Consider the following 25836-nt stretch of genomic DNA (forward strand, 5'->3'; position numbering starts at 1 on the left):
AAAGTAAAAACCAAACTAATAATTTTATTACCTACTTTCATATTATGCCCAACATAGCAAAATGATAATTTTTAACAACGATGAATTAAAAACACAAAAAATTCTTGAATGTAGATATAAATTTTTGCTCTAGAGTAATAACTAATGAAGTAACAATTCTAACTTCTAGTTTGTTAATTCAAAAACTTAAGCAAAAATAAGAGATAAAAAATTCTAATACCTAATTAATGGTTACCAAAAACAAAGTTCAACAATGTTTTCTTTTAACCAAATCCTTAGTCTAACCTGTTGGAATGGCAGCTAGCAACTAGAGCCGGAATGACCTAATGAAACTCGTGTTATCAACCACCATCACATTCATGAACGTCTTTGTTTTGAGAGAGCCATCCATTCTACGAAGCATTAATAGCAGATACACAAAGAAAACATTTATCTTTTAAACAAATTTTCTTTTACGTTTATCTTGAGGTTATCAGTTACGGTGCTAAAGTAAGGCTACCACATAAGTTTGAGTAATCACAACTGATAAGGCCATCCAGAGCTTGAATATAATCAGTGGTGGGTTGGGGAAGGGGGGGGGGGAGATTTGGGATATATCTTCCCCCTCACAAAGTTGGGAAAAAATTTGCAAAACAGTTGTTCAAAATGTAATTAATTTTTTCTATTTTTTTTTCTCAAACCACCATCCCCTTCCTCAAAGAAAAATTTCCTGTATCAGGCACTCAATATAATCTAAAAAATATTAGCATGTAGGTAATGACTAAGAGGAAAGTCTGAGTTTTTTAACACGGACAGGCAACTAGCAACTTTACTTTTCACATCTGCTTTACAATCCAGATGCTATGAGTTAAACTGGTCCCCATCCTCTCCTCCCCCTACAATATCATTTAAACTCTTTATACACATGTTGTGCAATAAGATTTTGGAGGTTCCTTAGTGAAACACATGGCCAAATATTAAAAAATATATCCAATCATAAAAGCTCAATTTTCCCCCTCAAATAATAAGTTGAATATTACAGTAATATATATGTTTGACAAATTCAAAGAACCTGTCATACATTTATTTATTTGAAGCTTCCTTAATAGCCACACAAATTCTAGAAATTTTTTTTAAAAATCTGATTTTGTTTTAAAAAAAACCACACACATGCACGTGTGCGCGCACGTACACACACACACACTCTCTCTCTTTCTCTCGTCGTCCTTGCACGATACAACATTGGTTTACGATTTGCAAATTCAACTATGAAATTTAGCTGATGCAAACAATGAAATATACGTTTGTTTACAAACAATACTCCGCAAATGCTCGTTTTTGTTCAAATCAATAATAATAAAATAGAAATTTGACACACAACATATTTAAATGCACAAATTCACATAAGTATTTGGAGTAGGCTGTAATGCATTAAATTTATTTCTAGCCAAGCAGTCAAATATAAATAAAACCTATTTAAAGAAGCAAAGCAATTTTGTTAAGTTTTTAATATTCAAAATACAAAGCAAAATCAGAAAATTAGAATATCCTAGCCAAATAAATTCTATGTTTGTTGGTATTCATAGATTGGCTTAATTCTGTCATGACTTAAGACTAAGATCCTGAGTTTCTCCCGAGCGCGCAAAGAACACACACACGTGGTTCCAAAATTCTCGATAGAGAGCACTAGCTGTATGGATGAGCTATGGAGTGATGAGGGGGTGGTGGTGGAGGAGTAGGAGAAAAGAACGCGCTTTTCTTAGAATTCCTTATCGCCCAGCGGGGTGTCATGTTCTTCAACGAGCCTTGAAAGGGGGGTGGGGGAAGCCAGCCAACTGCCTGCCTCAGAGAGAGGTAAGATTTCCGCTCGGTTTTCTCTGTCAATTTTCCCCAGACTTCGACCGCTCGACCCTCAGCGCATAAGAGGATAAATATTACTATTTTCAGTATATTTCAGTTCTAAACCCGTAAGTAACCGTATGCAACCCAGCAGAATTATAATACATCTTAATTTTGTGCATACATATGCAAACAAATATAAAGAACACTTCATTTATACGATAAACATATTGTACATTTTACCGCGGTGGGTTGGTGGCGAAACTGTTAGATTTCGTCTCTTCTGCAAGTTACGCAAGATCAAGTTTTTAGTTATTTATTATAACATATTCGACTAGTTTGACATGCTTATACTAAATAGGCTAATCCTTGAGATGACACAAGAACTCTCGTACACAGCTGACCACTACAATCAGTGAGGTTGGCCAGTAATGCAGTTTTCCTTCCCGTAAAAAAAAAATGTCTTGTTATATACTGTACGAAAAAGGGTTTGCGCTGTTACAGGTTTTCTTGCTTTACACATTTTGCCACAGATATATGATTGAACATCTAATTACGTGACTTTCTGTTGTAAAGTGGTATTTTTTGATATATGATTAAAATTTATAGTTTTCTGTACAATATAAAAATGACCTTTTTATACAATAAATTTATATTTGTAGGTGAATATATGTCCACAAAATATTGCAGCTTATTGCATTAATTTTAGTTGTTTGAATGTATTATGCATGTAAGTATGTATAGATGAGGATAGAGCTGAAGCATTTTTTGGTTTGCTTTTAGCCGACCTGCAGCTTGTGGCTTTCGATGACCCCTTCATTTTTATTTATCATGTATGATGTTTGAAATCTATGTCATTAGTTGCTCAATGACCCTGGCATTCGTCAAAATTCTTTCTTTTAAAACACGTAATTAAAATTTACAAAATATGGTCTCGTGTAGTAATTTATTATTGCAACATAAATATTGGCTGTCGCGTCTGACGAAATGGAGAGCGCCTTCATGCTATCCCTACGGGTGACGTCAACCATCACTGGTAGTTCTCCTTGTAGGTATTTATATACTGCAGGTCGGACAGGCATGAAATAACATATGTTGTAATTAATATTAATTTTTCTATAATTAAAATTTAACTCTGAAAGGGTCACAGACCTTTACCACAAACCGCCTTCGCTACCCAGTCAGAAGTGTCTGAATGAACATATGAAGGGAGTAGGCTAATCGTCATAGGTAACAAAATAATATTTCAGAGGTGGCTAGATAAAGTGATACGCGAAGAGTAGTAATTCCCCCCTTCCCAAATCGCTAAAAAAACAATCGACACGTTAACACATGCAAAACACTGCTTCAGATCTAGGAAAAAGGCGTGCATAAATTACGACCACTGATGTAATACACGAAAATCAGCCAGAGTCCAAGTGATTTGGAGCGAGGAATTCTAGTACAATAAATATAAGTAATGGACGTAGTTTTATAGTAACTTATACTCACGTTTTAGAAATTGTACTTGCTGCATGCCAAATTTACATTTTAAAATTGCATAAAAAAGAAAAATCGAGAAACAGTAAAAATCAGTAAGCTTAGTATTGTAAATAGTATGAAGAATGTTGTTAGTGTTGCTTGTTATTAGAGATAGAGTTTACTTTTTTTACTATTACTATTTTTAATAATAATATTTACTATATTTCATACACTCTCCTACACTCTGTTAAAAGGCTCTTAGTGTAATAAGATTTAAATAATAAATAGTTCTCTTTGGCTATTTGTTGCTCTGTCGAATATATATATTCTTTGATTATTTTTAAAATTGATATCTGGGCGCCACACTTATGTACTACTTAATTTCCTTACTATGACAAGGCTAATGTAGTGTGGTACATAAGAGAAAGATTAAATATTCTCACACTTTAAATCTTCAAAGGGCATGAGACTAAACAACAGACAAATTGAAATCATAGGGAAAACATACATATGCACAGTAAAATAACAACAGGGTAACATATGGTTAACACAAATATTATTTTATCAAATAAAAATATAACTAATTTATGGTTGGACCAGTGGTATACCATTCATATTTTCTGAAATTACTGGAGTTATGTTGCACACATGATGAAACCAAAACAAAAGTTCATATAGTTCAAATTAAATATGCCTGTTGAAATCTCAATTTATAATCAGAAATTAGCGTGAGAAAAATAATGTTTATTTGTTGTGTTCGTGATTAAAGTTAATTTTGATATACCGCGGCTGAACTCAATAGATAATCGCGGTAAAGCATCGTGAGAGCTCTGTCTCAGTTCACCTCTAGGTGTAAGAACTAAATCAAGTGTAGAACAAGATACGTAATTGTTTTAATAAAATGTTCATCTCAATAGATACTTTAACGTGCTCAGCAATAAAATGCAATGTTTATAAGTCCGTTGGCAATATTACGATACTTGTAAGTAGAAAAACAGTTCAATTAGGATAGCATCATGAGTCGGTATTTTACTCACGGTAAATCACTCCTAAATACACGTCAATTTGGACGTGCCCTAATTAAATAACATGTAATATATGTTTATACGACGTTTTCAAACATCCTAGTAGTAGGATGATCTACCCAGCTATTAAATTCTGTTGATTTTTGAGGGGATTTAAACCCGGGCTATGTAGCCATCATCGTCGTTGTTCTAAGACTCTTACCGTTAATTCAGTAATGACGCTTATCTTAAGTAACATGGCCTCTGATTGGCCGAGACACTAAGATTGTTGACTTAATTATCACGTCAAAATCAAACACAGACAATTAACAATACAAATTAATACACTGAAATGCCTTAAATTTAAAATATGATTTTTCAACAATGAAAGTTTTGTTATGCAAATTATGTATAAAAAGTTCAATTTGCCGTTTAAGTCCATTGCTCCCTAGAGGGGTCTTGCTAATTGAGCTTTGGAGTCACTCAGACTACACCATAGAGTATGGTAGTTGCAGATACGTCCAAACACACAACAATAGAACAAAACACTTTCTGTGCGTGGGACAGTCATGTTTCACCACAGAATTGCCGCCCTTGATAAGCATAGTGTGTTGCAGTTTTCAAAATTTCAAACAAGACACGGTGTGCTTTTCAGTTGGAAACTCGCTGCTTGAGTTAAATAAAAAAAGTTAGTTGCCAGGCAACGACTCGCGCGACACCACAAAATGACGAAAGAAAAAGGGAGAAGAAAAAAAAACTTAGGTGCGAGAAAGGACACCTGTCCCGCACCCCTCCTCCTGATTCGTGGACTATTCCCTCAGTACGCGGCACTCCGTCACAGAGTTCAGACCTGAGCTGGTCGTCGGTGCATTTTCGCGGGAAAACTTGCAATCTTGTAGAAATTCTCGGCGTCGTCAGTCCTGCAACTAAGTTGGATGCAGTAGCACTCGGAGGACAATACTCACAGTAAGTATTCGTCGCAATCACAAGGGAAATGTGAGGAAATGTACATGTTGCATAACAATGGGACTTTATCCAGGTCATCACTGTAGCAGTGGATCGGCCTCCATCCGTGGTGCTGGCTGCATCCTGTGGAAGGCGAACCTGGGACCATATAACCGGGTGGTGATCCTACTGCCCTTGGACAGCTCTGCCGACCAAATTAGCGCGGGATGTCGGCTGACGTCACAGGCGCGCAGCGGCGACGGAGCAGCAGACGGGATCACCGCCACCTGCTCCCGCTGGGGTAGTCGTCTCGGAGCGACGGAACCTGCCGCCCTGGTCCTGGCCCAGTGCGTGACGCGGTGGAGCACCGCGGCGCCAGCACTTCAATTGCAGCACACGTCATTGTTAGGTACACTTCCGAAGGAATTCGCATCTCTGTTTGCTCCTATTGTCGAGTGTAATCACTGCACTCACTTAACTTAAACCTCTCGTTCGTAAATCAAAGTTTATCAATTATAACATGTGTGATCATGCACTTGCAAGCACGAGTGTATGCAGGCCTATCAACTTCTATTCTTAAAGCATGCATACCACTAGCCAACCAAATATACTTAAAATATTTATGCTTATAGGTAACAATAACAAATCAAATTATATAAATAACTCTCGGTTCGGAACCTATTAACAAGAATAATATATTAGCTTAATCAACAATAAGCTCATAAAACATGAATAACATATTTCATAAAATGTTTAAATTCAAATTATTTCAACTTTGCATAAATTAATTGGTAGATTAATACATTTCTCATATTGTTAGGATGTGATTTTCCAATGTCCATTTACATGCAGTCTAAGCATAAAGCTGCCTATATGCTTCACAATTCACCTAACATATCAACATCATGTATATCTTACATCTACATTTCATCAACAATTCACAAAAATTTACAATTCACAATATCATATCATAACACTTACATTACATTTATATACAGTGTTATAGGCTGTTATTATGATAGCCTGATTTTAATAAGATTTTAAATGCATTCTTTAAACAAAAAAAATGTTTTTAGCTAAACAAAGTGTTTTTAGCTAGGTGACAAGGCTGTGTGAAAGAAATCACACTATATGTTTCTTTTCTTGTTTCATTTTCATCCGCCTCTTTTATTACAGCAGCAGGCGAATTCTCTTGTCTTTTCTTTTTTATTTTTTTCATCTTTTTCTCAGTCCTCTCGGCGAGTGAGTAACTTGAACCCTTTTATCTGACTGGTGGTCTCCGATTTCACTCTGGCGACTATCGGAGCAGATCAGCTGTTCAGTGCTCTTTCATTCCACTTTCATTTTCATCGTGTTTTAACGACCCGCAGCAGGCTTCACTGGGTCGGAAATTCACGTTCATTTTTCACGAATATATTCCTTATAGGAATTGAGCCTTGTAATGTGTCTGAGGCTCCTAGCCTCGGTGTAGATAGCGACATGCTATCTTATCAATTGTAAACAAAACATGTGTTCTTCAGGATAGCTTGCAACTGCTCCTGCTGAGTAGTAAATTTTTAATTTTCTCTTTTCTCAGAGCTGAATTAGTATTTTTAAGACAAACAAAATAATTATATTTTCTTGAAAATTTTTCTCTTTTGCTGGGAGAATTGTATAGCTTGAAGTTTGTTTATACTGAGGCCTGTGGACACTCACTGCAAGAGCGTGTCATCTCGCGACATAGGATTCTACACAGTGTTTTTCAGGTCAGCCTATATCAAGATTCTTCCTCAAGGAAAAAAATACATAATAACAAACTTCGAAAAATCGAGTGCTTCATATAGTGAAAATTTATAAATTTTCTGTATAGGGCCCTTTCACAATAAAACTTCGTATAGATGTTTTCTGCAAATTTCTTGTTATCATTTCATAGCAGATTAGCATACCCCTTTTTTTTCTTTAACAACAAATATAGGCATAAAACCTAATTAAATTCAACACTACTAATAGATTGGATTTGTATACGAAATAGATGCATACTTTTCTAATCAGTATTGCCAAGTGATACCAACCTAAAACATCAGAAAAAGGATTACTCCAAATTTCATTAGTTTTCTCATATCAAACCAAAAAAATAATATATCTCTTTCATTTTAAATTGTGATCTCTGCAAGAAAAAGTGTCTCAGTGCAACGAAATATCAACTGGAATAACCCATAACAAGGTAACCTAGAATAATTTTGCTTGTAGTTGCAAAGTGTTTTGCGCTTGTAGAAGTGCTTTGCATGCCAGTGTTTACACATGTGTACACAGCTAGGTGAAATAACATCTCACATGTATTTTGTCGAACACAGTTACACTCATGTCTTCTTGCTAGATAATTACATAGCTCTTCACAGTAAATAAGGCGAGTCTAGTACTTCCCAATATGTGTTAGTGTTAGTGGGTCAGTACCCAAATCGAAGAATACATTAGCCGTAAAATACTCAAATACCTCATAAATAATTTATACCCATAATAGCTTCACTGGCTACTCAAAATCCCAGTGCGGGTGGCATGTCACTTCACCTCGTCACAGGACACTGGCGGGAATTACACTTCCGCTCTTACGCAAGGGTATACTCAACGGCTATATTACGCCTCTCCTGGCGTACCATATACATAACAACATAACACACTATAAACACGGGGATTATACGGCTCTTGTGTTAGCCATCACATACAGACTGCTCTCAGCTGTTACTCCAGTGGTTTTGCTAATCCCTTTACCACTAGTGCTGTCAACTCCTTGGGTTTTCCAAGTCCATAGACTGTTATGAGCACTTGCCTGTTCACAATAGGACTGGCTCTAGAAGTAACACCAATAATTTTGATGGCAGGTACTGGAATTTTTGGTACCTTCATGCCAATGCGTTCTAGGAAACATACCAGCTCCTCACTGATACAGGTCACCTCTGCTCCACTGTCAATAAGTGCAGCCTCTTCTTGCCCATATATGTTTAGGTTAATTTGTGGGCAGACCGTGTGGAATTGCGGTACTACGCCCTTGTTGGTCTCTTTGTACAAGAAATCCCTTTCATTATCTCTCAGCATTACGGTACACATAAACTTGGAGTAGCTTATACAGCTATAAATACATGTCACATTATTCACCCCTGAGTCTGGAGGTCCGGTTTCGGTGCGGGGCGATCCTACAGAAACCCTTTCTAGTTTAATGTGCCCTTTGACACTCGCGCATCCTGCGAGTCTGGCACATTTCTGTTGTTATTGTACCATGTACTGGTACCTGCTGCTTCCTGTACTGCGGACTTAAACTCTGCCGCAACAGGGTTTTCTAGTAGATAGCATGGACGTGCTCCATGCTGATTGGTCGTTCCAGGTTGTTGGCTCTGGCGAAACGTTCTGTTGGGCGACGCCGGTTGCTCAGACGGGTGGCTGTAGTGGGCCTTGCCTCCACCGCTGTCTGTCGTCTTGGGGCTTTGGTAGTATGGCAGGCGGGAATCTTCGCATTGGTCGTGGTACTGTTTCTCCTTCATCCTACGATGCTGGTTGTAGTGATACTCTCTCTCGTCATCGGATGAGGCACGACGACTGTAGTTGCGGGACTCCCTGGGTGGCAGTTGCTCCGGCGAATAGGACCGCCTTCTCTCTTCATAACGGGCACTCTTCCTGGCTCGTTCTGCCCCCTCTTCACCACTGTGGTATCCCTTGTTGCTGGGCCACCAGGTACGCTTCCTGTTGTAGGGTGCCCCTCTGTATCGGTTGTGGTAGGGCCCGCCGTTACCACGAGGTGCTTCCCCCCTTGCTTGCCAGCTCATGTAGTTGACTGCGGCCTGGCGCTCCGGTTTCTGTTTCCCCTCACGTCCTTGCCAGTAAGGGTTGACCTGGTGCTGCTTCTGGTGAGGTGGTGCTCGGTCTGCCTCCTCTGTCCTGGGTGCCACTCGATCCAGCTTCTCGAGCTTATCGTAGTTGAGCAGCCGGTCACGGAACTCAGTGACATCACGGTAGTGTAGGCCAGACAACTGCTTCTGGTATTTCAGCGGCAGCTGTGTTAACATGGCAGCCACAAACTCATTGGTCATAGGGAGGTCCAAATACCTGGTCTTGTCGTACATGGTGGATAAATGTGCCTCCAGAGATGTGCCCTTCCTTGGGTCGTATTTCTCGGTGTGGAGTTGTGCCCTCAGATTACTCTGGATTCTGATGTTCCAGAATTGCAGTCTGAACAGCTCCCTGAACTGGGTGAAACTGTGGGTGTTGGTGCTGGTCAGCACCCACCAATAGAATGCTTGACCCTTTAACGCGTTGTTCAGACATTTCAGAATCTCTCCGTCGGTGAGGTTAAACATGGCCACATATTCCTCGAATTTTCTGAGGAACCTCATAGGACTCTCATTTGCTCTGCCTGCGAAAGTAGGCATGGCCTCTGCCCACAGCTTTGCTGGATGGTGCATAAGAGCTACCGGGTCCAGATGGCGCTCTGTTGTTGTAGTTGCTCTAGGCTGAACTGTTGCCCTAGTCTCTACAGACTGCCTGGGTAGTGATTCTGCAGGGTGGGTGTCATAACTGCACCCAGGTGTAGTGTACAGCTGTTTACCTGTACCTGTAGGTGGCACTTCAGTTACCTCTCGCTGTGTACCACCAGTTGTGTCAGGTGTACGACTCTGACTTACAGTCAGATTCTGCAGGCAATCTCGTAAGTTAGAGGTCGCCACCTCTATGTCATCCAGCCTGACTTCTAGTCGTCGAGTCTGCCCATGCAGCTCGTCCCTCATGCAGACCTGACTGCGATGACAAAACTCCCTCAGACCATGTTGTTCTAGGGTCACATTCTCGCGAATGGCTAGTAGTTGTGTTTCCAACTCCCATACCCGCTCAACTGTCTGAGTCACCTTCTCCACTGCCTGATTAATCTCTCTCTGTTGTTGCACTAGCTTCTCCTCTATGCTATGTTCCAGACTTTGTACACTGGAACAAGTGATGTCTAGCTTTGCCTCCATCTGCTCTGCCTGCTTGGAGAGTTGGGACATTATCCTATTATCAGATTGCTCTGTATGTTCGGCCTGACTGGACAGTCGAGACATAATCCTGTTCTCAGATTGCTCGGTTTGTATTGCGAGTTGGGACATTATCCTATTCTCAGATTGCTCGGTTTGTTTTGTGAGCTGTTGCAACACCTGTTGTAGCATTAGTGTCATGTCAGGACTCAATGTGGATGTTCCCGGTGCAGTTGTTGTCTTGTCATGTTCTTGTGTTACCCCCCCTGCGGGAAAAGGTGACACTGGCCGCCCTAACCTGTCACTATGCTGCGTGTGTGAGTGTGTAGGTACATCCATTACTCTTGTTTCTGGTGAACTACAGTCCTCCATGGCCGTCGATGTGTCACTGTCAGAGCTGTGAGTCGTGGGACACTCTTCACACATACTGTTGGCCCTACTTCTTAGATTGTATGTCTGCTGAGCCATTATGTAAGACCTCTAACAAGACTACAATTAACAATTACAACAAATATCCTGCGCACTTGAAAGTTCAATTAAATACTTGCATGTAAACAAACCTATCAGATTTGACACAAACAAATCGGGCCCCACTAGTTGGGTTGCCACTCTGTAAATAGTATGAAGAATGTTGTTAGTGTTGTTTGTTATTAGAGATAGAGTTTACTTTTTTTACTATTTGTTACATTTTTATTTCATAAATCACCAACTACAGTTACATTTGATCAAGCTATGCGACCATCTTTTTCCAACTAGCCTCAAGTCCACAATGCTGCCAATGTTACATACTTAAATATCCCACACTTTTCCCCCACATAACCATTTGGAAGAAGAATAGGTATATAAACCAATACTAAAAAGAGAGTACAAATACACTAGAGAACACAAACCAGTCACTCCCGCCTATGTTACAAAGAGTACAACAAACGAATACATTGTTGCCAACAAATGTCCTACACTGCAGATAACACACTATACATCAGTAACCTTCTTTGGTACTCTGTCTCTCATCGGGTACCTACGATCCTTAACAGTGCTGTTGCCGAGTGAAGACGCCTCTACAGGAAATCCTTTGAATTGCTCGTCCTCCATTCTGCCTGCATATGACGTACTGCTGTTTCCTAAAACCTGTTGGTCCGTACCGCTGTCACTGTCAAGCACACTCTTCCCCCTTCCTATTTCACAACTCTCACTGACCATTGTAGCTGGACTGAACCGCTTGAAGAAGGCACTACCATTCGCACCAGTAACCATCCCTGGTGTAACACGCTTTACTTTTCCAACAGTATCACGGCCCTTGGCAGTGACTGACTCTGAGGGAGTTCTTGCAACCTGAGGCGCTACTGCAGCCCAAGTACTCGTGTCACTGTCTACGCCATGCTGGTCGAAGGGTGGCACAAATGTCTGAAATGGGGAAAATAATCTGATCTGATCCAGATGACGATGGAAAACACCTCCTCCAATACCATTTACCCTGTAAGTGAGCGGACCCAGTTGGTCAACTATGATGCCTCGGTCCTACTTGTTCTCTCCGCGCCCATAGACTCGAAAAGTCACTGCACTGCCAGGCGCAAAAGTGTCCGACCTGCACCGAGGTGAAGAAGCAGGAGGTGGTTGGTGGGTAGCAACCGTGGCTGCTACGGAAGGCGTAACCAGGGAAGAGTCTATTTCGCAATACCCTGCCACACATCAAACTGCTGGGACACTCTCCAGTAACAGCATGAGGTGTCGTCCGGCAGCTCAGAAGGAACCTAGGGAGTGCCACCTCCATTGACACCCCAGAGTGGAGAATGGCTTTGATCTTCTGCTTGAACGTCTTGACCATGTTCTCAGCTTGCCCGTTGGTTGCTGGGTGGTATGGTGGGGAAAATGTGTGTCTTATGGCATTCTGACGGCAGAAATGTTGAAACTCTTCCAATGCAAACTGGGGGCCATTATCTGATACAAGCCGCTCCGGGAGGCCATGCGTTGCAAACCACCCACGCAATTTGTTGATAACGGCTGTGCTGCTAGTACTTGTGAGTTCACACACTTCAGGCCACTTAGAGTAGCTGTCCACTAACACCAAGAAGTTCTTTCCCAGGAAGGGACCAGCAATGTCCACATGTACTCTATGCCACGGCTTGCCAGGCCATACCCATGGCAGAAGGATAGACTTATCAGGCATAGACTTCTCCCGCAAACACGACTCACACGATGTTGTGACCTTTTCCAATGTATCATTTAACTTCGGCCACCAAACGTAAGACCGTGCTAGAGCTTTCATTTTACACACACCAAAATGGCTGGAATGTATTCCTGCAAAATTTTACTCTGTAGAGACAACGGCACGACCACTCTGTGGCCCCACATCAGCACTCCCTGCTCAAGGATCAATTCCAGCCTTCTTGTGTAAAATGGTTTCAAAGCCTCTTCAACCTCTGACGGCCAGCCATCACGAACGCACAACAATACTTTGCTCAAAACCTGGTCACGCTCTGTAGCAATCCTAATGGCTTGTGCCGTCACTGGTAAAAACTCAGCCTTTGCAACGTGCAGATATGAAAACTCTTCTGAAACCTCTACCCGGTGCAACGGCAGCCTGGAAAGGGCATCTGCATTGGAGTTTGCTGAACCTCTCACATACTGTACCTCATAGTCAAATCCTTGCAACAAAACAGCCCAGCGCTGTAGGCGATTTGCAGCTAATTGAGGAATGCCGCAATGGTTGCCAAATATGTGCGTTAGGGGCTGGTGATCGGTAACCAGGCAGAACTTCCGCCCATACACATACTGGCAGAATTTCTTGACGCCAAAAACAATTGCCAAGGCTTCCCTATCTAACTGCGAATAGTTCTTCTCGGCTTCTGACAATGTACGAGAAGCAAACGCAATTGGCTTCTCCGAGCCGTCCAGATACACATGACTGATCACCGCCCCGAGGCCATATGGGGAAGCATCACACGCCATCTTGATAGGCAACTCAGGGTCATAGTGGACCAGTACAGTAGATGAAACAATTAAATTCTTAAGCTGCTTGAAGGCAACATCGCACTGCGAGGTCCAACTCCAACGACATCCTTTCTTCAAAAGCCCATGCAAGGGTGCGAGGATTGTAGAGAGGTTAGGTAAGAACCGAGCATAATAGTTTACCAACCCCAGCCATGCACGCAGCTGCTTAAGGTCTTGCGGAACTGGTGCACCCACAACTGCACTGACCTTATCGCCGCAAGTATGTAGCCCCTCTTTGTCAATAGTGTGACCCAAAAATGTTACTGAAGGCTGAAGGATTTTACACTTCTTCATATTTACCTTGAGACCATATTTGTCTAGACGCTGGAATACTGTACCCAGATTTTTCCAGTGCTGCTCCCTTGTCGGACCAGTAACCAGAACGTCATCTTGAAAGAAAACCAGTCCGTCTAGGCCCTGAAGGACCTGCTCCATTGTACGCTGAAAAATGGCCGGACAGGACACAATTCTGAATGGTAGTCTGCTGTATCTGAAAAGACCCCTGTGTGTATTGATTGTGCACAATTCTTGAGATGCCTCATCTAACTTTAACTGCTGGAATGCCTGAGACAAATCGACTGTAGAAAATTCCTCACCACCCTTCAACTTTGCAAACAGCTCTTCCACCCTGGGTAGTGGGTAATACTCTGCTACTAATCCAGGATTTACAGTTATTTTAAAATCAGCACATATGCGTACACTGCCATCACTTTTTGCCACTGGCACAATCGGTGTAGCCCATTTACTGAATGTTACGGGGTGCAGAATGTGCAGCCCTAACAGTCTGTCTAGCTCCGTGTCCACCTTGCTTTTTAGTGCGAACGCAAGGGTCCTGGCAGGCAAAAACACAGGAGGGACATTTTCCTTTAGTCGTAAGGAGACCTGCCCACCAGTAAATGTTCCCAGACCCTCATCAAAAACCAGTGGATATCGCCTTACCAAGCTGTTAAACAACTCCCACTTTTGCTTCTCTGATGTCTCGATATGATACAAGTGCGGTCGTGGTAAATGTAAAGCATCATACCAGTCTCTCCCTAGCAAGGGTGGACCACCATTTGGTACAATAAAAAGATCTAATTCTGCAGACTCAGGCTGTCCCTTTACGTTCACAGGCACCCTCAACGTACCACACGGACTCATCACCTCATTTGTATAAGACTTCAATCTGACATTGGTAGGCCTCAAGGGATGGGTTGCAAACAATTGTTTGTAAGTATGTTCTGATATAGCGGATATAGCAGCACCGCTGTCCACTTCCATGTCTAATTGTACTTCCCCAACCAAAACAGGTATTACCCATGGCTTTGGTTTTGTTCCAGTTGATATACAAAACACTGATGTGAACTCACTTTCCCACCGATCTACGAGGCCAACTTGGTTCTCTGCACCATGATGTACCACAAAGTTGTGTGCTCTCGACTCACCCTTCTTTGACATTGCTTGATTTGGACACATACGCTGCAAATGACCCAACTGTTTACAATTGTTGCACCTATAACTCTTAAATTTACAGTCTTTCACCACATGGTTAGCCCTACCACAGCAAAAGCATTTCATTGTTCCTAACCCTTTTTCATCTACCTTCCTGGGCCTAAACTTGACTACATTTACGGCCTCGGTCACTGGAGGCGTCTGACAAGGTACCTCACTAACCTTCAAATCTGCCACACCTAAAGATGCATTATCCATAGCCGCTTCATACGCAGCTGCAAGTGCTACGGCATTCTCAAACGTGATGTCTTCTGATTCCAAGTATAACCTATGTGTTATATGTTTATCTCTAACCCCGACCAAAAATTGGTCACGCAAAGCCAAGTCTAAAAACGTCCCAAAATTACAATACCTGGTTGATTTCCGTAACCCAACCACAAAGTCAGAAATTGTTTCACTATCTTGTTGCACACGCTTGTGGAAATTTTGCCGTTCAGCTATGACCGATGGCTTGGGAGAATAATGATCACTCAACAACTTCAAAAGTTCCCTGTAACTCACGTCCTGAGGTTTCTTTGGTTCGCACAAATTACGTAAGACTTCATATGTTTCTTTGCCTAATGACGATATCAAAATTGCGCGCCGCTTCGCTTGGTCCTCTTCTTTATCACTGACGCCATTGGCAATAAAACACTGTTCCAGCCGCTCAGCGTACGATTCCCACGAATCCTCGCTGCAAACAAAATTTTCCACTTTGAAACCTCCCATTTTAACAACGCTGAATAAACGGATTATTCTTTCCGGCACATCCCATCCTCGTCGGCAAGTGTTACATTTTTATTTCATAAATCACCAACTACAGTTACATTTGATCAAGCTATGCGGCCATCTTTTTCCAACTAGTCTCAAGTCCACAATGCGGCCAATGTTACAGACTTAAATATCCCACACTATTTCTATTTTTAATAATAATATTTACTATATTTCATACACTCTCCTACACTCTGTTAAAAGGCTCTTAGTGTAATAAGATTTAAATAATAAATAGTTCTCTTTGGCTATTTGTTGCTCTGTCGAATATATATATTCTTTGATTATTTTTAAAATTGATATCTGGGCGCCACACTTATGTACTACTTAATTTCCTTACTATGACAAGGCTAATGTAGTGTGGTACATAAGAGAAAGATTAAATATTCTCACACTTTAAATCTTCAAAGGGCATGAGACTAAACAACAGACAAATTGAAATCATAGGGAAAACATACATATGCACAGTAAAATAACAACAGGGTAACATATGGTTAACACAAATATTATTTTATCAAAAAAAATATAACTAATTTATGGTTGGACCAGTGGTATACCATTCATATTTTCTGAAATTACTGGAGTTATGTTGCACACATGATGAAACCAAAACAAAAGTTCATATAGTTCAAATTAAATATGCCTGTTGAAATCTCAATTTATAATCAGAAATTAGCGTGAGAAAAATAATGTTTATTTGTTGTGTTCGTGATTAAAGTTAATTTTGATATACCGTGGCTGAACTCAATAGATAATCGCGGTAAAGCATCGTGAGAGCTCTGTCTCAGTTCACCTCTAGGTGTAAGAACTAAATCAAGTGTAGAACAAGATACGTAATTGTTTTAATAAAATGTTCGTCTCAATAGATACTTTAACGTGCTCAGCAATAAAATGCAATGTTTATAAGTCCGTTGGCAATATTACGATACTTGTAAGTAGAAAAACAGTTCAATTAGGATAGCATCATGAGTCGGTATTTTACTCACGGTAAATCACTCCTAAATACACGTCAATTTGGACGTGCCCTAATTAAACAACATGTAATATATGTTTATACGACGTTTTCAAACATCCTAGTAGTAGGATGATCTACCCAGCTATTAAATTCTGTTGATTTTTGAGGGGATTTAAACCCGGGCTATGTAGCCATCATCGTCGTTGTTCTAAGACTCTTACCGTTAATTCAGTAATGACGCTTATCTTAAGTAACATGGCCTCTGATTGGCCGAGACACTAAGATTGTTGACTTAATTATCACGTCAAAATCAAACACAGACAATTAACAATACAAATTAATACACTGAAATGCCTTAAATTTAAAATATGATTTTTCAACAATGAAAGTTTTGTTATGCAAATTATGTATAAAAAGTTCAATTTGCCGTTTAAGTCCATTGCTCCCTAGAGGGGTCTTGCTAATTGAGCTTTGGAGTCACTCAGACTACACCATAGAGTATGGTAGTTGCAGATACGTCCAAACACACAACAATAGAACAAAACATAAAAATTTCAACAAATAATAATAATAATAATAATTAAAAATGTTATTTAAATAAAACAAAACACTTTCTGTGCGTGGGACAGTCATGTTTCAGCACAGTATATAATGAAATGTCTTTGGACAAATGAAAATAAAACAATTGGAGGACAAATTATTTATTAAATAGTAATGTATTAGAAAAATTTTGTAGAAAAATAATTACACATTCATTGCAAATTAATGAGAAATATTATAATTTTTCTTAGATGTACAAGTATTATTACATTACATTTTCGGCAACTGGTACACATAATTATGCTATGGGCCCTGCAAATTATACATTCTCACTTTTTAATCAACAATACATACGAGCATAAACGTATGAGACCGATTGCTCTGACGTCACGGTGGCCATTTTTAGTGTCAAAATTCCTCAAAAATGACTCAAAATTCCTGTTAAAAAAATTCATAATTCGAGGGAAAAATTCCCGTTTGAGGGAAAATTTTCCGTTTTAGTCCTCAAATATGTCAACGGCTTGTAAATTCCTAAAAGCGGCTTAAAAACCGCCGAGGTCATGACCTTGACAATTAGGATGACATCACCGCCATTGTGAATTATGTCGTAACTGTTGCAATTATCACTACGCCTACCATTTTGAAAATACGTAATTTTTATGCTAGAAAATCGGGAAAAACTTTAAAATTTATAAAATAATTTAATTAGCAAAATTTAAATAAAAAATATTTAAACACACCGTTGCAAATATTGTTACGGCCACCATATTGGATTCTAGAAATGTTGCACGTTTCGTTATGCCCGCCATATTGGATGTGTATAACGCCATTGTAGCACTTTTCGTTAGACCCGACATCTTGAATTATAGATCTTTGCGATTTTTGTTACGACCGCCATCTTGAAAAACTGTAACTATTGTCAAAAAAATTCATCGTTTTTAAAATTTATAAAAAATAAAAAATAAATAATATCACTTAGCCATCTTGGATTGAGATCACTACCATCATCTTGAAAATCCGTATTTATTTTCAGATTTTAACAAGAAAAGATTTAAAATTTATAAAAAAATTAATCAAAATTTAATAAAATATTATTTTAAAACGCACTTACAAAATGAAGCTCGGAGTCCTCGGTTCGAACCCGGTGAGTGATAAAAATAAAAATGGCGACCGATCCTTCCTCCATGTAAGCCGCCGTCAGAATGACTTCCCACCACTGATGCTAAAGCAGTATTTTTTTTGCGGTTCTCTGCATGTGTATTTTTTGGTTGTTTCTGGATCGATAATGAAGTATTTTTTTCATGTTGTTTTCATATATAAAATGGATACAAAGATAAAAATACAAGGAACAGGATGAATCTTAACTACTCTTCGGTAGTGACTGAGGTGGTTTATTCATTTAAATACTTACTGTTCATTTTTTTTATTTGAATTTGTTTATAACTCTAAAAATTTTTGCCGCAATTAATAGAGTGATTATAAAAATGCTGTTCGTAAGCAATTGTATTGGCATGAATTTGCTAGTCTTTAAATCATTGACATAAAAGTAATATTTTTTTTATAGTTAGGTAGATTTCGGAGAAAGACTTCCTATTGTAGCAGTTACCACTGTGTGACTTCCGGAAAAATTCTACAAAGTTTTCCGTTACATAGTTCAGTGTCCCCAAAATCATCATCTCAAAACATTATATATATATATATATATATATAAAACATACATAAATTTTTATGAATACAATAACTACGCAATTTTGCACAAAGCATTTCCAAATTAATAAAAAAAAAAAGAGAGAAATCTTGGTCGAGTTTGTTAATGGAAATATCTGACCAATGGGGCAGAAATGGGGAAGGGTTTTTTTTTTGAATAGGTAAATTGTTATAACCCCCGCATCCGTATGAAGAGTTATTATATATCTCTATAAATTTATACTGAAAAACTTTTGTCAAAATAACTGCAAGGTTAAATAAAACTGGCTTAGAGGACAAAAAAATTTCTTCACTTTCTTAGCAGGCACGCCATCAAATCAGTTCAAATTGTTTGTAAACTTTAGATGTGTTCTAAAAAAGGTTTATGAAGCGATTTTTGATAAGTCTAAACATTGTTGCACGGAGTTCAAACGATTAGAATTGAAATACAAACAAAAATTATAATATTCTTGCCACATGAAATATAAAATACATTCTTATTTTCTGCTAACTTAATAAATAGTATCTACAACTTTCGTCTGAAATAATACTTTATACAACCAACAAATACTGTAAGGGATATTAAAAAAACAGTGGCTAAAGAATAGAACATTTCTTAACTACCTTACTAAATTCACTACCAAATATGATACAATTGATCGAAAATCTAACTAGTATCTAAAACGTTTCTCTGAAACAAACTTTCGTACATTTGAGAATATTTGTTTTTTTTTTTTAAGGAATTATGTGGGCGTCATCCGCAAAGCTAATGAGATACACGTTTTTACTGATTCTTCCGCAACATTCACGTACCCTATTCAGTAATAGGACAGGACAATGCTTCCTTGGGCAACCCCGATATTTGCTGTTTAGATATCAGAATTGACAATGTGGACCTACATCATTCAGGCTGAGCAGAATGGGTACTATATGCTTGATGTCATTAAGATAAAACTGAAATAATTGGTGTGTTTTTAAACTATTCCCAGTTAAAATAATGTTTTTATTCAACATTATATTTTGATTAATCGTGTCAAATCGTTTTAGATGCTTTACAAAAAATTCCTATTGATTCATCATCAATAGCCTTGAATCCAGGGGCGCAACAACTAAATTTCCAAAGGGGGGGCAATATACCTTTTTATAAAGAATCATCGATCCCCCCCTATTGAAGCGGGGGGTGAGGGGTCCTCCCCCGGGAAAATTTGTATTGATATTATGGAAAGATTCCAGTAGTAAAAGATGAGTTTATTAAAGGAAATAAAGGAAGGTATATACCATTAGAAAACCAACCAAATATAAAAAAAATTAAATTATAAAAATTAAAAAATACTTTACTACACAAAAATCACAAATTTTAAATGGCCAAAATTACAATAACATTCAAAATATTGCGTGACCTGATACAGAGCGGACCATGGGACGAAAGAGGACGCGTGTTGCTGTCAAAAGTAAAATAAAGAAAAGATATTTATGCGATTTTGAAGCCAAATAATTAAAATGTGTTAGCAAACACTGCACGCTTGTAAGCGCACAACTGCTACATTGGTATGACACAGTTTTGCTAGTGCTTCTTTCAGAAAATATACCTAATTTTATTATGTATAATATATTTTGAATGTATATTATATAATAGGTCACGTTTGATTCACGCAATATGACTATTATTATAAAAACAATAAATTTTGCCATGATAGTTAATAAAATGTTTACAATTAAAGTTCTACAGAGTATCGTTAAATCACATCTGTGAAATATTAGGAAATAAATTTTTCATTGCTCAATATAGTTCGAAGGAAATGGAAGAGTTTTCGTCAATTGGCTTCTTTCTATCTTCAAAACACAATGACTTACTGTCACCGAAACCAGTTTTGAAGTCGAACGTTTAAAATAAATTTTATTCCCGCAACAACTCCTCTGCGATAGTTGGGACATCTAGCGGGCAAACTCTAAACTCATCGTGCCTGACATCTAGCGGCGTAATGCTGAACTAACACATCATTCGTCCATTTCAAAAGCTACACGCGTCCGTTAAATAACAAGTTTTAAACTAAAATTATTTAAATTATGTACGTAATGTTTCAGTTTTGGCCTACAGGAATTGTAAAGGATACTCAATTTGATTTGTATGTAAAATAAAGACCGTGTACAGTTCTTATAAATTAGAAATACTTAGTTTTAAAAATTTCTTAATTAAAATTTAGTAACAAATAAATTTTTTATAAATTTTTTTCTACCACAATTGCAAAAATCAAAGCTTGATTTTATAATGCTGTAATTTACATTTTTTTTTTTACCGACAGTGCTATTCATGGGATAAATAATTTCCCTCGTGCCTGCAAAACTATGGATCTTGGCCTTAAACTTACAAAAATACTTCTGTCACTGAAGTAAAAAAAAAAAAAAAAACTAACAATGCTATATATTGGTTTGTCATGTAATAAGCCGTGATGATTGTGTCACTGAGGTAAACATTCAAAAACATCTGTGAGTGCCTTTTAAAAATCAACTAATGAAGCTCCATCTTTTGACTTTTCTATAAACTGTACTAAGCTGAGAAGACTCCTAAAACTTTAAAGTAAGATATCTTTTTTTTTCTTTCCAAAAGCTGATTTTTGATAATATCTTATCTTAATATATATAAATCTCGTGTCACAATGTTTGTCCTCAATGGACTCCTAAACCACTTAACCGATTTCGATGAAAATTGGCATTTAGGTGTAATATTTTCCAACTTGAGAGATAGGATAGTTTTTATTTCGATTAATGGTCTTAATCTTATAATTTTAGTTTTCTAATGTGATGTATGTATGAGTTGGCAGAAAATCACCACGGCAACGGCTGTAGCATTGTTGATGCTTCATTCGTCTCCATGGCAACGACTATTTCATTGTTAGTGTAGTCCTCATCACTCATTAAATACAGACCACCAATTTTTAGATATATACAGGTAAATAACTATACACTGGTAGAACAAAGTCGGTCGGGATTTGAAAGTGATATAAATTATTCAAATTAAGAAGACAATTACTAACTACATCTGATTTCTAAAAAGGTCCCCTTCACCAAGTCAACTGATTTCGATGAAAATGGGCATTTATGTGTAATTTTTTCCAACTTGAGAGATAGGGTAGTTTTTATTTCGATCAATGGTCTTAAAAATTTATTATTAATAATAAACTGATCATCAATGTTGATTGGTGTTTAAGCCCGGGAAACAGTGGGCACTTCATCTCCATGACAACGTTGCGTGCTCGAGAGTCGGGAAACCATCGGTGCTATTCGTTTTTTCTTCGGTACATTACAAAGCATTGTATTAAATTTTTGTCAAAATTAATTAATTTTCATTTTATTTCATTTATTATAACTGTAAATAAGAGATTTGGTCTCATTTCCCCCCCCCCCCCCCCCCAATTAATACAACTGTGCGAAGCCGGATCGGGCAGCTAGTAAGCCTATATGTTGCACCAAGCTACAAGTTACCTGTAAAACCCCATGAAAATTCAACTAGTAGTTTGGGAGAGTAGCATGTTCAGACAGACAAAGTTTTTAAAAATAGTGTTATTGTATTCTATTACACTCCCTACATCATCTGCAATAAGCTTTTACCAAATATTTCCAAATTACAGACATGATGGTTCTACAGTTTTATTATAGTAGGTACAGATTTTGATGACATCTCAGTTATGATTACAGTAAATTTAATAAAAACCTAAATTAAGAAAGAACACAAATTTGGTGCTGCCAAAAATGTATAAAAATTACTGTGAAAATATTCTCATCTTTGACACAATCTCACAAGCAGACAGCAATAAACAATAGGGATTGCAGTCATTGGTTTAGTAATAAAGCAAAAATTTAAATATGGGGGAATAAATGCCACATCCCATTAAAATGATTGCAGCTAACAGGATGCAAACACACTGTCGACTTACCAGATGCTAAACTATTCTCTATGTGGCTGCAGTCTCTTAGTTAGCCACAATGTTACATGCGGGCTCCTGAAGGAAGGACAGAAGGGTTTTTTCCAAAAGGGGTGCAATGGGGGTCAGCTGCCCCCCCCCCCCCCCCCTAAACAGAAATTTAAACTAAACCCCGAGCCAAAAGCAGTAGTTGTTGGAGAAAATTTGTAACTAATCCTCACAAACTATTGTTCAAAAAACACTTTTTCATAAAGGTCCTGTCACACTGTAAAATTTTCGCTTCCAACACCTTCTAATATTTTGTGTTAAATAAAGTTGAAGGGATATGTCGTCACCAAAAACATCACTGGCGCAGCTATGTTTGTTAGAAAAGTTGGATGAATTGAGTTTCTATCAAATATTTAACATATAGGATAAGTTCTAAAATATCTTAGATGTTAGATGCAACCAGTCAATCACAATCTGTCCATCAAAAACTAAAATTACATTTGTTTCAGTCACAACGAATCTTTAACATGGCGATAACACATGGGTGATTACAGAGGTTATAAAAGTGAAATAACTAAAAAATGTTAATATAAAAGTTTTATGTTAAATAATATAAGTGTAAAAAGGAAATTATGTTTCTACATCTTTAAAAAAATAACTGTAACAAATATTATTATAAGTTAAATATACATACATCTTAAAAAAATTATAACTGCACATATAGCATACACAACCAATTCAAAAATTCCATCCAGCACCATGATGCATTATTTCATTTGAAAATGAGATTAAAATTGAAAAGTTTTTGATAGCTCAGACCAAAAATAAACTTGGATGCCATTTTCTGTCCAATACTTTCCTTCCAACTCTATTGTCGAATACAGTTAGACAAAAAAATATTTGACAGTGCGACAGGGTCTTAATGAAAATTGTTTTGTTATTTTATATTATGTGGCAGCATAAACCCTCCTCACCCCCATTAAAGTTAAGATAAATTACAAAACCATCATCAAAATTTAAGTTAAAATCATTGTTTTAATAGTTTGTATTACAAAATTTGATTTTCTCAGGGGATACTCCTCACACCTTAGACACGCAGTAACAGCCCTCTCCAAAATATTAGGGGCTCACAAAGTCTAGATCCGCTACTTGCTCTCTTTCTACGCAGGGGAAGAAAAAAATAAATACAAACAGAAGTGGTCATAAGGACAATAGGGGATTGGAATAGTTCGGAGGAGGAGGAGGTGACAGCAAGTAATGTGGTGAGTTCAGGAGAGTAAGGGAAAAGTAGGCCACAGTATTTCCATTTGATTCAAATACAGTAACAAGGAAATACCACCATTTTTAGTTATCTGTCTTACCATTAAAACATGTTCTTTAATTTCATATTTTATATCTTAATTTGTCCTAGTATTCAAATTAAATAAGTACAATTTACATACTTTTCTTGAACAGAAAAATTTCACTAATCTGCAATGATTAGTCTTTTCACAAAGCCAACTGGCACTTTGAGAAAAAAAACCCAAACCTTTTTTGTATCATTTCACTAGAGGAATATCTTATTTTCTCTCTTAACTTATCCTAGCTCTTTCCAGGTTAAACCAATGCACTTTCTTACTGATAGACATAAAATGTAACCTAGGCCTAACAGAAAAAAAGTATTAGGTAATGAAATGTTTAGATATATGAGAAGAAATGTAAACTATAAGAATAGTTAAACATAATCCTTGTTTGCCTATGCATTATTTTTGTAAATAACTTTGGACGTCACATTTTTTAATATAAAATTTCCAGTGGGCTTTAACGGTCATAATTTTTATACTGTAAATTATTAGCATTTTTACTAAATATGTGTGTTTGCCTAAAAAAACTAACAATCCCACATGTAAACACTTACTTGTCAAATGACACATCATAAGACTGTGTACTTACCAAATATTTACATTCATTGTTGTATTTATTTATGTAAAAATCACACTATATTCCGTACAATAGAGCACACAACAAAATTTAAACAGTACCTCCATAAAGGAGAAAAACACGTAAACTTATTACAAATTACATTATATTGCCCGAATAAGTCCCGGGCAGCGACGGCTGGACAAAACCCTTTGTTGCCTCGCTGTGGGCTTTGCCTACGACTACGGTCAAAAAATACAAATTAATTTATATGTCCGAAAGAAAAAAAAAAAGGTTGTAAGGCGTTGCCCGGACCGTAGCCGCAAAGTTGTAGGTACTTCTAAATAACATTGCTAAATTATGTGAGCCATCGCCCGACCACGACCTCTTGGCACGGTGCTCAGACAATGACAACCTTTTACAACCTTCCTTCCCTTTGTGAGGGCAGTGTCCTGGGCTCGCTGACGTAATTTTCAGCCAATCACAGCTCGTAGCAACAGAAGCGTCCACGAAATGCTTAATTCTGTTCCCACGACGCAGCGATTTTGTCTCTCTCTCCCACTCCCATGACCGTGACTCACACGCCTAGCGTGTGAAACAAAGCCTCGGCCGTGGAAAAACGAAGGCGAATTACGTCAACACACCTTCCCACACAAAGAAGCCAGCAAAAAAATTACTTCAAAAATAAACTGATGAATTTTGAAAATAAAAACAATAAACCCGGAGAAATATTTTCACAATAACTTCGAAAGAACAAAAACTTTACATCTAACTTGAAAGATGACCAAAATTTATAACAAATTATTATTACTGGATAGCATGAGGAAGGCTGTAATCTGGGTTGTTAGAACCCTAGTCTGAACTAAGTACTTTTTTGGTCTTTTTTTTATATAGGTACATGAATAAACAATAGAAACCAAACATTGAATTTTCAAACAGCTTTACAGTCAAGCAGCAGCATCAAGCCTTGCATTTCTTACATATGTATTATAAATCCAAAAATATGATGGTGTAATAAGTATTGTAATATAAATACATCTGCCAGGATGTTTCCTTAAATGTGTTTCAAAATTTTATTGTTAACTTCGAAAGACTAACGAATAGCCCCATCCACTTATTCCTATAGGTATGAGTGCAGATGTTAGTTATCTGTAACGTAACACAACCAGAGTTCAGAACATAATTTATTAAAAAAAACATAATTCTTAGAAAAATACAAACTTTGATCTTTTTTCCCAGATACTCAACAAATAAATGTAATAACTTAAACTAAAGTTTATCAAAACGTACAGAAGCATGCTATATAAAGTCTTGAATACTTACCACTTCTGTATCAGCCTTATTGCCAACAAGCCTTAAACCGTTAAACCTGGCCACTAGAATTAAAAACAAAGAAACGAGCCTCTCCA

General features: G+C 37.8%; 1 protein-coding gene across 4 annotated transcripts in view; it reads right to left on the minus strand.

Annotated features, from left to right (window-relative positions):
* Nucleotides 1-24447, minus strand: part of LOC134546356 (uncharacterized) — a 68925-nt gene extending 44478 nt beyond the window's left edge. For 3 of the 4 annotated variants that reach the window (XM_063389142.1, XM_063389140.1, XM_063389144.1), the window contains exon 1: nt 286-24447. In XM_063389142.1, coding sequence (XP_063245212.1) covers nt 12467-15394 — 2928 coding nt within the window. In that variant the 5' untranslated portion in view covers nt 15395-24447 and the 3' untranslated portion in view covers nt 286-12466. Of the gene's footprint in view, nt 1-220 lie in introns of all 4 variants that reach the window. The other variant, XM_063389141.1, reaches the window with a different exon arrangement.
* Nucleotides 24448-25836: the final 1389 nt, after the last annotated feature.

The sequence above is a fragment of the Bacillus rossius genome, chromosome 1 (genome assembly GCF_032445375.1).
Source record: "Bacillus rossius redtenbacheri isolate Brsri chromosome 1, Brsri_v3, whole genome shotgun sequence".
Classification (NCBI taxonomy): domain Eukaryota; kingdom Metazoa; phylum Arthropoda; class Insecta; order Phasmatodea; family Bacillidae; genus Bacillus; species Bacillus rossius.